At 35.7% G+C, this 15,477-nt stretch overlaps 1 protein-coding gene across 2 annotated transcripts; it reads right to left on the reverse strand.

The window, feature by feature from the left end:
- Positions 1-3,041: 3,041 nt before the first annotated feature.
- On the reverse strand, positions 3,042-10,979 carry LOC108982218 (2-oxoglutarate and iron-dependent oxygenase domain-containing protein CP2). Of its 2 annotated transcripts, none has more exons than XM_018953524.2 (9): positions 10,436-10,964; positions 9,122-9,169; positions 8,446-8,622; positions 8,196-8,346; positions 8,006-8,092; positions 6,664-6,788; positions 4,946-5,064; positions 4,385-4,496; positions 3,042-3,363 (listed from the first exon to the last, which is right to left on the reverse strand). In XM_018953524.2, the coding sequence occupies exons 1-9, from the start codon at positions 10,748-10,750 to the stop codon at positions 3,328-3,330; spliced, it is 1,170 nt and encodes a 389-aa protein (XP_018809069.1). In that variant the 5' UTR covers positions 10,751-10,964; the 3' UTR covers positions 3,042-3,327. The 2 variants fall into 2 exon arrangements, with proteins under 2 accessions (XP_018809069.1, XP_035546906.1); XM_035691013.1 differs by lacking the exon at positions 3,042-3,363 and adding an exon at positions 3,831-4,178 and having other exon boundaries at positions 10,436-10,979.
- Between the last annotated feature and the right edge of the window lie 4,498 nt (positions 10,980-15,477).

A 15,477-nucleotide genomic window follows, 5' to 3' on the forward strand; every position in this document is an offset into this window, starting at 1 on the left:
TGTTAGAAAAAATATAAAATATAAAAACATCTTGGCTATTATAATTTTTAACAGTGATTGTATTTCAAGTAAAATAACTAAAATATTTTATATTTTCAACCGTGTATTGTATTATCAATTTCATTAAAACTACCAACATTTTAGTCATTGTTAAGGAGTAAAAAGACTTAAACATTCTAAATTTTCAATTACAATTTATAGTCTTATCAATTTCAAATGAAATGGATCAAAATACTATGGTAAGTAGTTTGTCTAGGATGAAAAGAGAGTTACCTTGAGAAGTTGTACATAGTAGTCCATAAGAGATGACCAAAGAACTCAAATGAAGAAGCAAATGAATAAGTCAGAGAGACCAAAAAGACTCGGTTATTTTTCCTCAAAACAACCCCATTAGAACCATTGAAGATTTTCTCTCTATCTATCAAAATGAGAAGAAGGGTCATTTTGAGGATTTTGAAAGGGACAGAGACTTTGCATTCTTCACGCCCGAGGTCTTGTTAGAGATACACAGAGTCCAGATAAATGCCACTACATTTGCTGAAATCCAATTAAAAATTAATAATCAACCAGAAGTTATATGGAATGTAAAAGAAAATATGAGAATATTTTGAACTAAACCACCAAAAAGATTAGAACGAACGAAGTGATAAGTTTTTTGGAGATTTGATGATCAAGCTGTTACAGGGTCTGAGGATAATAACGCAGCTGAAGAAGAGACTAAAGGAATTGTGGTTAACTCAAAAGGGAAGGAAAGGAAACTATATTTATATGGCTCTATCTAAATCCACTTCAAAATTTTCAGGAATCGATCATCCGAATACGGTTGAAACCGTTTCAGATTCAATAAGATTTCTCCGATGGAAATCAAGACCCAAATGTTACAAATCTAGCTAAAAGATTAAGAAAAGAAACTGAACAATATCATAAAAGAAAACCCAGCTGCAGAGGCAATCCAATGGTGCGATAGAAATTAAAAACAGCAGTCTACGTTTCACACAAAACTACAAAGAATCGGGAGTACCTCTGGGCCTCTGGCCTGTTGCAGAGAATAAACAACCCCGAAAAGCATTTCTTGTTGTTTGTTCTTAAGAGAGAGAGAGAGAGAGAGCCAAAAATGCCTCAAAGCTCAATAATAGCGAATACAGAAACATGTAAAGATGGATTGCGTCTATCATTCTTCAGCCTGTGTTCTCTCCACAGGCACAGGATTTCTCAATTATGGAGGAACATTCCGGATATGAAAACCAACGCCTATTTATCCTTTTTAAATTTTCTAGCCGTTTGCAATGAAAAAAAAAAAACATAATCCACCGGGCTTTTTAAATTTTCTAGCCGTTGGAATTGTCTCGTAATTAAGGTGGGATTAATGGGCAAAATGTTTTCTTTGTTTTTAAATATCTAGCATTAGTTTACTTTTTAATTTTAGCCGTTAGCTGTTCATAATTTTGAAGTGAAATATGAAATGTAATGGGAATTTCTAGTCGTTAAAGTTGTTTGTAATTTTGTAATTGTGTATATGTGAACAAGACTATTTAGGATTAATTTTATTTTTGGGTGTTTCTGACCATTGGATTGATATGAATTCAAACAGATTTTCTAAATTGACGCAGCCAATCACATTGGTGTATGGGATCACACATTGTTTAAGAATAAGAAGTTCTTGCTCTTTATAAGATTTCAATAGGGCTCCAATTGTATCATTGACTAGTCCTTTTAGAATATAGGCTATGTGGTTTGAGTCTTCCATTGGAGCGTTACAAATGGTATAAGAGCCTATCTCAATCAGAAATGTGGGACTTGAGCTATGCCACCTACAATGGACAGGTCCGACAAGGACGTCTTGAATTTAAGGGGGGTAGATTGTGATACCTCATACGATATAGATAAAGATAGGTGGTGTATGAGACCTCACATTACTTGAGAATGAAAAGTTCTTGCTCTTCTTTATAAGGTTTCAATGGGGTTTTAATTGTATCATTTTCTCCTCTTTTAGGCGGCACTTTCTTCTCATCCAATTTTATGCTCTTTTTTGGGAAAGTGTTGCGGTCATCTACGGTCACATATTGGCAATACAATGGCCAATAATCCGACAAAACTGAAAAAAGGAAAAATAGGACATTGAATTCAAACACTCACATACTAAGCAACCATGATCCTAAAGAAAAGAGGATTTCATTCATAATCATTCCTTTTATTTTTGTATTTTTTTTTTAATTTTCCCAAAAATAAATTACAAGTCTCATACTCAGAGAACTTGGCAATCAATACAGATGGTTACCTCGTGATGTTACATTGAAACACAAGCACACACAAGTGGGGAAAAAGAAAAGAAAATGGGCAAGTTACAGCACACCACACCACAATTTAATCAAAACATGAAGCAAGGAGACAGACAATCATTACTATAAGTACTATTAATATTGACAATATAGTGGTTTGAAAAAAACCCTTGATTCATCTAAAACAATCTTTGTGGACATAATCTGGAGACAATCTTCATGGCCCCCTTAACATATCCTTCTTTGCATGCAGCACAAGTAAAATCCATGGTTAGAAATCCATCCACAGATCTTGGGACTCTGACGATGATACAGGCCATTTGCAACTGCTTGCAGTACCAGCAATGGACAACCTATGGTTTCTAATAAATCAAGCCAAAGGCTAGTTTTATGAACAGCTCAAACCCAAACCATGGTGAAGCCATGGCTGCACACATTGCAGTCCAAAAGTAAAAAAGGGCAACTGCTCAGTCCCCCACCTTGCAGCTGTCTGGACAATTGAATCCATACCAAGAGATACCAACTTCTTGTTGCAAGCTTTTGAAAGTTGGACAACCAGAAAATACATCAATTCCAAAATCAATGAGCACATCGGGTTGCGGAATGGGAAGCTTCAAACAACCTGCAAGGAAGCATTCCCCTCATCTAGCTAAATACCCATGTTCACTTGATTTTCACAGTAGAAAAGATCATCCATTTCCAGGTTGTAAACAATGTACTCACATCCTATGATTCCCTTGTATTATCAATGCAACTTGCTCAGGAAACAAAAATAAAACAATCTTTGGACTTCAAGGGATTTAAATAAACCCTTGCGCTTTTTTTTTTTACATAAATATCTTTTCATTCACCCTACACAGAAATTTCATTTCTTTCACATACTTTGTACATAAACCCATACTGAAAGTACAGATAAAACAAAAAAAAAAAAAAAAGAACTGAGTGCAAATCTCACCAACATGAATGCAATGGTGTCTAAACTATAATTAGAGCTACAAAATGATACAATCGACCAGCAACTCATGCTGTGGATTACAACTGAAACAACTCAAGCTGTGGATTCGCTTTCCTTCCTCAGCAACTCCTGCACAAGATCAACACAAATAAATATCCATTTGACTTTGGTCATGCATCTCTTGGCAATTCAAACACACATACATACATGTGGACTAATATCAACAAGGCAGCTTTATCATACAGGAACAGTGTCCCACAAACAGTAGTAAAAGTAGTCATGCTGAAGTGCTGAAAGGAATTTTCTCCATGCAGAAATCAATACAAATTCTTGCACAAGCCAACTAAATGGAACCTCAGGTGTGGAATTCACGGGTCTTGGAATTCATTATTTGCTACTCCCTTCTGAAAAAGGGATGGCAGCCACATGGAAGCTTCATGGCTTTTTATGACAGCCTCTGGCCAGAGCATTAGGAAGGTCCTTCCCCATTTTTGCTATTAAAATTCCTCATTAAATTTCCAAAATATTTTAACTTAATTAAGAGGAGGAAAGAGAGTTTTTTTTTTTTTTATATATATATAAGTAAGAGGAGGAAAGAGAGTTAGGGGGAAGTTCATGTTGATAGTCTTTCTTCAAAATTTTAAGTTTGCATAAACTTACATCTGCCTCTCTCCCTTCCTCTCACTCTAAATGTTCCCTCTTTCTTGGGAAATAAAAAATGTTATCCCACCCATTGGGAAGTAAATATGTAACACCTTCTTATTTCTATTGTACAATACATTTCCTAAGCAATTCAACAACTTCCCCTTCCTTCCCTAGCTTCTTTCATTTTCCAAATGAAGCCTTAAGGACTTGAACTAGTTGAACAAAGCATGAAGAAAGTTGAATGTGATGAGGGGCACGGCAGGGTTGATGGGAGTGTTCTTCATGTCCAACGGGTTTCCCTGCATTTTTCAAGGCTAATGTCAAGCCTTTAGGAGAATCATTAAGGCAATAACCACCATGTGTACGAATCTAATCAACCAACCTAAAACTGCCTTAGAATGCTTAAGTAGCATCCTAGTGAGTGCACGTGCTTCCCTAATAACTTAGCCAACACTTGTTTGACAAATACAATGCGCAACTAAGAATGCAATAATGTATACTTTACCGATTTGGTAGCAGCAATTGACAAGCGTTGCCGCTCTTTCTTTTCACGTAAGCATTCCCCACACCAGCTGGAGAAATCTTTTTGATACTTCTTCATCTCTCTAAACACCGAACTGTGCAGAAATATGGAGTTTTAGCAGATTGATAGCAAAAAACAAAGGACCATGGAAAAATCTGCATCTTAATCAGACGGCTAGGAACCTTAATGACATCTTCCCAGTTTAAAATAGGACTCACAAAGGAGAACAGAAATGTCTAGAATACACTAAATGGTCATGTCATAAAGAAAGTCTTGCAAAAGTAGTCATAAAAATTGGCAATCCAGTGCTAAAGCATATCAGTAAAAATATCTCTAATTAGTGCTTTCCCTTTATACACCATGTGATTGGGTTGCGACCCATTGTGCTCTTAATAAAATTGAATTACTTATCAAAATAAAAATTGATCAATAATATAAGCATGACTCAAGAGGTAGATTCTCATATCTAGAGGCCTGAGGTTAGAACTGACGGGCATTACAAAGAAGATAGCAGCTTAAGATCATGAAAAAATTAGAACGCACCTTCTGCACCACAGGAGCAGGTTAATACGATGACCAGATGTTGTGGCCCTAGCACCATGGCGGTGACGACCACGATGAAGTACAGCTCGGCCCGGGACATGTGAATAATCAAAGATCTCCTGTTTTTGGATCACATAAACCATACAACCAATTGTACAGAAAACTTTGTATCACATGTAAATGTTTAGGCGAATGACATTCACCAGACAGTCAAAATTATAATGCCCTAAGTCATGAATACACCTAAACAACACACTGATACAAACAGATAGTAATGTTTAATAGAAGACGAATTCATGGTTGCTACATTGGAGTTTTTTCTTTACCAAAAGGAGAAATTACACTCTTCACCCACAAACTACCCTAAGCTACAGAAAGATTCAATTTATACCCTCCATTCAACTCTTACCTTTAAGATTGTGCTATGTGGACAATTCTTCAGTCATCTCGAGGGTCAGATCTTGACTGAGGGTACAAAATGAAACAAATACGTAGTTTGATGTAAATTGCAACTTTTAGTAGTTTAGAATTTTTTTTAAGAGGACAAGACCCGTAATTTTATTTACAGCCCCTCACTTTTAGCTACTGTGGTGTATCTAGAGGAAAAGGAACAATAGAAACTTTGGAGATCGTGAACAGTCACTGAATGAATTCAAAGCATTGTTCTATAAAACTTTGTTCCTTCGGTCGCTCGCTATAAATTTAATGGATTGAGCCTCCTCCATGATTTCCTAGTATCAGCTTCTAGTTCCTACCAGACGTTTCTGTTGTGTACAACCTGTGTACTTGGGCTATGACTATTATTATCAATAGCATTTAAATTTACTTATCACAAAAAAATGAGGGTTTGGGACGATAGTGTAATTGCTTCATTATGTGCCTCTCAGACTTGGCGGATGGTACACCTATGGGGTTTCTTTAGTAGAATGCAAGGATTAGTTCGAGAATATCCCTTATCCCCCCCCCCCCCCAAACTCATTTTTGTAATTATCCGGGAGGCTCTGAGCTAGATACGGTGCAGAGGGTATTCTTAACAGGTTTGTCTATGAGCACCAGAAATGGTTTGGGCTCATTACATCTCATTTTACAGTTTGTAGATGACAACCTAGTATTCTGTGAGCGATCATCTCCGTCACTTACACTGCTTATTCCTTTGCTTTGAAGTTCTCTGATTTGAAGATTAATTTGGCTACTTTGAAGTTGTCTCTGATTTGAAGATTAATTTGGCCAAGTCAGAATTGCTTTCAAATGGTAGAGTTGAGAATATAGTTAATATGGTGGAAATTTTTGACTGGCATCTGAGCTCCCTTCAAAGCCAAAGCAATTTACGATAGTATTATAGAGAGGTTGAAGCATTGATTGGTGGGATGGAAACGGTTGTGCTATGATCCAAATCAAATATATACATTAAGATTGTTTAGCATTTCTTGCCGTTGTTTTTACTTATCCAAAAAAGAAATTGTCATGTGGTTAAGGCATACCATTATACGGAACCATAGTCACATAATCTACCTGTTAGTGTAGAGAGAAATAAGAACCTTTTGAATGTTAGCTCTGCCTTTCAATAAAAGAATTTGATGTGGTTAAGGCATACCATTATACGGAACCATAGTCACATAATCTACCTGTTAGTGTAGACAGAAATAAGAACCTTTTGAATGTTAGCTCTGCCTTTCAATAAAAGTATTTGATATAAACCCATCTTAAGATTAACATACCTCTGACTGACTTCCTGTATTTACATGTTTATCACATCGCGTGCCCCGAAAAAACAATTCTCCTCCAGAAAATTGCTTACCCAAGCACACATTCAAAGTTACTTCTGAGTCATCTACATGAAAACCTACAAGGTAAAATAATTTAAATTCAGATTCCATATGCTTTGACAGAAAATGAAATCAAGGAAAAGAAGTATTGTCAAAGCTGTTGAATATACAATTCAGTTATTGTTAAATAAGTATATTGAGAGTTTTGACAAGGATGATTCATGTACAAGCAAAATCATTGAAAAGTTTGAAATCTCGTTATCAGAAACATTAGAGAAAACTGCATGAATTTGTTATCTACCAGACATCAGTCTTGCAGTAATTTCCATTTCTTATTGTTAGAAAAACAATCTTGCATCACACACAATTGTTAATGGAGCAACTCTATATCGTTTCTTGGATACACATTTCAGAGGCCTTCACTTTTAATGTTATCAGAAGCCTTGATTTTTAAATGGAGCCCAAAACAATTTTGGATGTATATATGGAGATTCTCAACAAAGTCCCAAAGTCCTCAATTAAAAATTTCTAACAAGAGAGTTACTTATAAAAAAAAAAAAAAAATTCTAACAAGAGAGTTACAGAAAATTTTACATACTCTCCTTTGGTACTCAAGGGGCAACAACATAAATTACTAAACTCTGAGATTTTTGCGTCAATTTATCAGACTTCATGAAAATTAGAAAATCCTTGTTAAGCCAATAACTGAGCCAAAGTCAAATACTCTTCTCATCATATCCATGTCCACCTATTTTGGGACAAAAGATACACCTTGTAAGTTCTCAAGCTACACATTAATTTGACCCAATTTTCAGCCAACTATGGTCCAAGAAATTCAACCGTTTGGGTGAAGAGAGGTGCAAACCTGACTTCCCACATATAGCACACTATAAAAGTTGTTGCTGAAGCTAGGTGAAAATTTCAGTAATGTTAAAATTCATAAAAAGATGTTTTCCCTACCATTAAATCGAAAAAAAAAAAAAATGGCATATGGTATATACAGTGGCAGATATAGAAAATCTATTAAACAGCCTAAATAAGTCATTTACAAATGCAGAGTACTTATAAAAAAAAATGAAAAAACAAATAGAGAGTACTTCAGTACAAATTCAAGAAATACAATGGTATGCACATGCTAAAATTGATATTAGAGCGCTTGTAATAGCTATAGTTAAGGGCCCCTATGATGGTTCTGTTAGCTAATACACAACCTTCTTGAGGCTATAAAAACTGGTGACAACATATGCTTGCAGAAGCACTAACGTGAAGAGAAATGCATCATCAAAGCACCTACCCAAGTCAACATCCCTATCTTTACCATATTCAACAACAAACCCATGATGAGAATCCAGAGTTGATCCACCAACTTCAGGAAAGAACACTGCATTGATTAATTTTAAAAAACATTCAGGCATGGCTTACTGGTACCATCTATTAGTAAATAAATGAAATTGACATCTACACTGCAAGCAAACACCTATCACCTTTAGACATGGGACGAATAAAACCCTCCATAAGCTTGTCAAGCATGGTTTCAAGACCAAAATCATCTAGAACAGCTCCAAATTTATTCATTGTATTTGGTCGCATGATTCGGAATTTTGTTTCATTAACCCACTTTTCGAAATTCTCCACCTAAATAGTCAAACCACAACATAAAAGGCTGTAACACAAATAGACAAGGGGAGGTTAAATATAACATGAAAAATGACCAAGAAAAATGAAACAATATACCTCAGCTAACAATAGTTCACAGAAGCGTGGTTGAAGCATTTCAAATGTAAACACACCAGGTGAGGGTTCAGACATCATACTTCTAAAGCTTTCCTCTGTATTATCGCTTATAGCTTTCAGAAATGATGGAACAAAGAACATTGTAGGGTGTATGGTGTACAGCTCTTTATGTAGAGGCTGCATATGCACATATAGCAAGTAAGTCCCCATTCTTGCAAAAGGAAAATAAAAGAATGCAGGGGAAATTTGCACTAAATTTTCATTTCACTTCCACATTCTAAACATGAATACCCCAAGTTTCATTCTTTTGAAAGCAGAAACACCCAAGAGAATAGTAAGCCAACATGTATAAAAAAATACAGAACATAATGTGATTCTTGTATTCAAGAGAGAACATTTATTTGGAAATTTCCACTAAGAAATATTTCCAAGAACTCATGGCACGGGACTTTTTTTCTACAAGTAAACAATTATTTTATTAGTTAATGCAAAGGGCGTAGCCTGAGTACACAAAGTATACAAGAAGCCATAGCACAGAACTTCAAGGAAAAAAAAAAATCATAAATCTTATGCTCCAAATAGTTCTTAAGATAGAATCAACCAATTAAGAGTAACCATTAAGTCGCACAAAGTAAACAATGTGAATGAACAATGACAGCAGAGTCTTTTTTTATACCAGATAATTTGATATTATCTTCTTCCTGTAGTCTCTATGTTTTTGAACCTGATAAACAACAAAGAAAAAAATATTATATAAACTTTGCTGATGATTGAGAAAATTGAATCTCAAGTCTTGTCAGAGTATCTTTACAGCAAAATGAAATAAATGCACAGAGAACATGTATTAAGATGGCTTATAATGTCTAGTAAAGAAGGTAAAATTTTCTTTAAAACCATTTGCACTTTGTCCAAGAGAAAATTTCAAAACATGAATGCAATCCACAAACTTGCATTCCCAGGGAACAAGATCTTAGAACAGTTTCAGCAATTATTGGCAATTATCTAAAACTGATAGAAATGAATGTAGGAACTTGTTTTCACAATGAACAAGATCTTGAAATGGTTTTAGTCATGTTGCATACATCTCAACTGATATATGCCATAGTGACTTGATTAATATAATGAAAAGCATCCTCTTAGATGCAAACAATTTCTAGGGGTCATCGAACTGGGGGAACTTCTCCTTGAATTACCCGAGGTGCACTTGCGATAAGCTCCTTACCAAGGGCCTGTGCACCCCCAGGATTAGTCATAACTTTGTTCTCGAGACACCCGGTGCCAATAAAAAATATATATACCATGAAAAGCAGCATTTATTAGATATCACGTGTCAGCATATCTCTACCACTTCCCATGCTCAGAATAAAAAAACTCACCCATCTTTTCCCACATGGAGATCCACACTTCATAAGTTCAGGGGTGAAAAGTAAACACAAATCTAGAACCCAAGCCAACTGAATTATTTAATGCAACATCAATTCAAACTCCCCACAAATTACTAGCTAGAAAAGGAATGTGGTGCACCAATTATAGTGGAATATTTACATTTTTTTAATTTAGCCTTCTTGCTATAAAATGGCACGACTGATTCCCATCCTATCAGCAACAATTTACAAAAAATCACATAATTAGCAAAAAGTATGCATGGCTCAAGGCTTGAATCACACCCTCCTTAATCATCCACTAAATGAACTAAGGGCATTTTCGTCATCTTCACATAAATCACTTGCCCGTTAGGAGCATCCGAGCTTGTACAAAACCCTAGCTTACCCTGAGCTTCGATTCGGCCTTCAATTATATGCCCCATTTCGCTGCCAAGAAATCCTCAAAAGAAACACGATCGCAAAGAAAACTTACTAACATTCCACAGCATTCCACTTTCCTTTGCTTTCCCTCACAATTCTCGGCATCCAAATAGACAACCAGATTGTAAAAAAGCCAAAACAGAACAAAACAAAAGCACAGAACACGAAAAACTTGAGAAGCATACTCTGTTGCGCTCTCCATGGGGCAAGTACTTAACCAGAATCTCCCTCATGAACTTGACTTTATCGTCTCGGGACACGCCCAGCATGCTCGGAGGCAAATACCGCTCCAAGGAGCTGAAAATCGAGGGGCTAAAATCCACTTGCAGGTCCTCGTAGCTGTCGGGCTTGTGGTCCTTGTTCGGGTTCAACCTGAGCCTCTGGCTTGACGCCACCATCTGAGCCACCGTCATTGACCGGCTCGAGTCAGCCGTTAAGACCTCATTTCCGCCGCCGGAGACCGGAGAGGGCCCTTCCCGGCGGTCACCGGGGAGCGACATAGGTCCAAGCTCAAAACAGGGAAATTCAAGCGCTAATGGAGGCCTTTCTGCGGAGCATTGGTGTCTAAGGGTTGAGAATTTTGAGGAGAATTAGGTTTCTTGTCTTCGGTATGTTTCACTCAGTTCGTTGTGTACGTGAATGGTGTTTGGGGTTCGTTTCTATTGCCGTTGTTAGGGTTTGGCAAACTGGAAGACTTTCTTTTTAACTGTTCAGTACATCAGAGTAGATATAACAGCTGCATTTTCCGAGCGTAATTGTTACGCGCGAGATGATTTTTTTTCTTTTACTTTCTGATTTCTTTCTAATCGTGCTGCGATACATTATCTTACGAGAAAGGAAAACCATAAAAGTTCATAACTATATATCATTATACAAGCATATATCATTATACAAGCGAGAAAATATAGATTAATTATGCAAAAACATGTGATGGATCTTTGCCATGTAGAGTGCTAGTAAGCTTTGTAACGTTTCGTCTTCAAGGATTCAGAGAGTTAACTTATATTATCTGATAATCAACTCTTACACTAATAATATATTTCCAAAAATTCTAAATCAAACGTAAACACTTCAAATTGAATTAACTACACAAACTCATATATCAAATCTTCAATACAGTAATTCCAAAAATATCAACTTCTCTACATGTCACTTAACCTCACATCTCAACAATATAATTAACAAAAATCACTAATAATTATCGAAAACTTTCTATTCTTAATCCACTATTCTTAAGTCACCTCTCTCAATGCTTCATAGTCTTGATCCTCAGTTGAAAAATCCAAATCATCTGAAAATATTATGAAGATAAAAGGGGGTGAGTTATCAACAACTCAGTAAGCAGAGAACATATACTAGTATGCAAACATGAGCATTTACAGATTTCAGAATGCAAAATAAAACACTTTTTATGTTCAGAATGCAGAATCAGAACATGTTATCAAAATATCAGAGCGAAAGTTTCAGAAAATATTCTTATTCAAAATCTTTTGGCATAGCATAACTGACCACCATCATACCAGAACATCACATCACATCAGATGCCATGTTTAGCTCCCGTGGTAGGGTTGTGCAAACCTCGGTAGCTAATGGAGCAGAAATAGAATGTGAATCTTCCTCTTATTTATTATCGAAACCCCGAGTGTGCATACAGAAAAGACCACCAGAAAAAACCACTTTGTTTTCAAAATAGGTGCACCAGAAACAGAACAGTTGGTACCAACCCAAACAGAAGCCACTATAAGCACCCATGGTAGGTCAAATAGATCACCATCCACAAACCACATCTCGATTCAGAATTTCATGCCAAAAGTTTTTAGAAATCACATCATATCAGAGTACAGAACATTTTCAGAACAGAACAAAATCAGATCACAAAATATAATTTTATGCACGAAGTTTCATATTCGCTCTCTTTTGCATAGTTCAAAAGTAAAATGCAAAATAACTTATATCTACACCAGTCATGCCAAAAAAATAATTTATTCTTAAACAGAATCTCATGAGTAATGCAGAACAAATAACTAAGGTATTTCAAATCTCTTTTCATAACAAAACATGCATATTTTCAAAAATCAATCTCAGTCCATTTTATTTTTATACAGATCTAGCATAGGAACCCCGCTTACATAGACTTTTTAGCTTCTCAAAATTTTCTCAACAATGCAGAACAAATATTAATCGTTACCTATAAGAATAATCACGTAATTTTCGTAAGTTTACAATCAATCACATATTTCGATATTTAAGTCTAAACTTCTAAAATAGCTTATTTTAATTCCTCAAAACTTAAAACTCTCATAATCCTAAAATATATTATCACTTTCTAAAATTATCAATATCCACCATAGCTAACGTCAAACTCAAAACACTCATATTTAAATCCGAAACAGCTAACAAATCTCACAGCATAAATCAATCGCACAAACAACTCCACCATCCAATCCAACCGACTCCCTTACTCCTCGAACTCAGTCCGGCACAACCAACCAATTCGCGGTAAATATGAGTTAGTGTAAAAATACATTTAAATCACGAAAGTTCTTTGGGAAAATACTTACAATGCTATAATATAATTTTCGAAGGATCACGGAGGTGCTAGAAGTGGCGGCACAGCAACGTAACAGTGCAAAATGCATTATGGTTGTGGGTCTCAAAAATTCAACTTTTGAACGGGGACAAACGAAGACTTAAGATTACCAAAGAAGAGTTTAGAGATGTTGGTGAAACCAATGGTGGTGGTGGTTGGCCGTGGGTGGCAGCGTAGAGGGCGGTTGAAGGCCAAAATATTCAAAACGGAAATGGAGTTGGTGGAGTTTCACCGGTGGCAAATCAAAGTTCGGGATGAGTGATTTAGGTTGCTAGAAGGTCAAGGAAGATGTGGTGAAGAAATAGTGGCCGGAGGTGGCGCAACGGCGGCGCTGGAACAAATGGTGGCCGCGGCTTTAAGCTGTGTGTGGAGGTTAACGATGGTGCGAGAGGGGCTAGAAATCGGAGGGTGAGGTTGCCGGCCGGAGAGAAAGAGAATGGGAGGGGCAGTGTCAACCACGGCGGCGCACAGCGGCAGTGGCTAGAGGACAACACACGGACAGGAGAAGGGAAGGGCTGCGCGCAGGAGAGGAAAGAAGCAGAGGAGAAAAAGAAAGATAAGAAAAAGAAAAAGAGGAGTAAAAGGAAAAAGTGATGGAAATAAATGAAGTTCAGTCCTCACAACTTAGGTCACAAAATTGATTCAACGAAAATTATTTTAAAACAGTAAATTTAAATAAAATAACTTAAACGCAGTGACTAGTTAAAATAAAATAATAATAATAAATCCAACAATACAAAAATTTTAAAGTCCAATATTAAACTGATTTAGAGTAAAGAACAATTTAAATGCAAAACGATAATTAATACCAAGAAAACACATCAAAATAAATTTCACAACTTAAAAAATCATGAAATAAACCAACGAGAAACCCAATAAATTTTAAAACAAAAGAACCAATATTTAAATTAATTAAAATAATCTGTTAGTTAAAATACACTAAAATACGGGATATCACAAACTTAGAATCTAATGTAATAGAATAATATTTTATACAAGTTTAGAACATGTAAATTTCATGCAATGTATTAGAAAAATAGTAAATCCTACTGTGAGAAATTAATTTTTTTATAACTTTTCTTTGGTGTGTTTTATTTTTTTTTTTCAAAATGACTACACGAGACTTGCAACCCTTAGATTTGCACAAATCATTTTCCAATATCTACACTCTCTATAAAAAAGACTTGTGTTTCGAGATTATATCTCATTTGTTAAAAATTATGTGACTAGCCACTGCTATTAACTACACGATTTTAATATGTCAATTTTTTCTTAAAATCAACGGTTCATGAGTGTTCTATTCGAACTTAATGGTCCGATGCTTTGTATGTTTACTTTTTGAACAGTTCAATCCACATCAAACAGGCTATTTTTTTCTACTTTTTTAACAGTCCAATCCGCATCAAATAGATAATTTTTTTAACAAGACAATTCAGCCAACAAATCTGATGCCATATCTTTACGCCATTATGATATCAGCTTTTTCAACCTCCCTAATCACCTTCATCAAGCCAATTCCTTTCACATGTTCAAGGGATGGCCTCAAGCATGGCTTCAAATTTTTAAAAAGTTGAATCGGGAAATAATACCCATCAACTTGTATACAACCCATTCACAATGAAGAATACGCGGCAGCGTTGTTTCTATTAAAAAGCAAAAAAACTAAGGTCGGCATTTGCCATTTTTAAACCAATGTAGACAACCCCCTTCCACGTCATAACATTCTAACCTCACTTAACTTTAGATTAGATTTAGAAAGAGTTTTTCCATAGCTTCAATCTTTGAAAAAGTTTTTGGCAAAGTCAAGTGATGGAATGGAATTACTTTCCCCTATAGTTTCGGTCCCTAGTTCGAAGATAGTTGACAACATGCATAGGCAGGAAGGAAGTCTACATAGAATACTTTTATTTTTCTAGAAAGCTTTATAAGACAAATATTAATGGTAGAGATTAATGAAATGTTTGGAAACAGAACAACTATTGTCAAAGCACAGGGAGAGGGAGGGAGGGGGAGAGAGAGAGTGTGTAGGTTTTTGAAAAATAATGTTTGTAAATAGACTTACATCTCCACTTGAGAAGTTACTCTCTGTGAGAAACTCATTATACATAAGTATCACCAAGGTGGGGAATCACCATCTTCTCAAACACGTAAAATCCATCATATTCATCACACATATATCTATCACCTAAAAGGCCAATAGAGAAAGTTGCTTGTAATACCCCGAAATATATTAGACTAAGAGAATTGGACAATTGGTCATACCATTAAAACTTAGGAAAAATCCATGGATTAAGATTAGTTAGGATTTCGGTTTAAAAGTATAGTCGAATTATTATTTATAAAGAGAATGTATTGCTATTTTAATTTATTTTGAGGCAATTAGAATCATAATTAGACAAAAAGGAGTACATCATTTGATTCGTGAGATTCTTTAGGATTTATGGGGTAATTAATTTTTTCATGATTTTCGTTGTGTCAAATGGGTCAATCGGAGTGCGCCACGTGTTGTCTAGCTTGCCACATCACCAACCAGCTATCACCATGCCATGCAAGACACCCAAGTCAACTAGGAATTATTAGGAAATCCCACTTTACACATGGTATCATCATCACCCACTATTTGACCTTTATTTCCAT

Source organism: Juglans regia, chromosome 6 (genome assembly GCF_001411555.2).
Source record: "Juglans regia cultivar Chandler chromosome 6, Walnut 2.0, whole genome shotgun sequence".
In the NCBI taxonomy this organism is placed as follows: domain Eukaryota; kingdom Viridiplantae; phylum Streptophyta; class Magnoliopsida; order Fagales; family Juglandaceae; genus Juglans; species Juglans regia.

Bases quoted from the DNA above. Each gene is read 5' to 3' on its own strand.
- LOC108982218 (XM_035691013.1), bottom strand. From the start codon at position 10,750: ATGTCGCTCCCCGGTGACCGCCGGGAAGGGCCCTCTCCGGTCTCCGGC. The intron at 9,170-10,435 runs GTATGCTTCTCA...GTTGTTTATCAG, and splicing joins CCCATGGAGAGCGCAACAGA to GTTCAAAAACATAGAGACTA. The intron at 8,093-8,195 runs GTGATAGGTGTT...TAATCAATGCAG, and splicing joins TATTCGTCCCATGTCTAAAG to TGTTCTTTCCTGAAGTTGGT.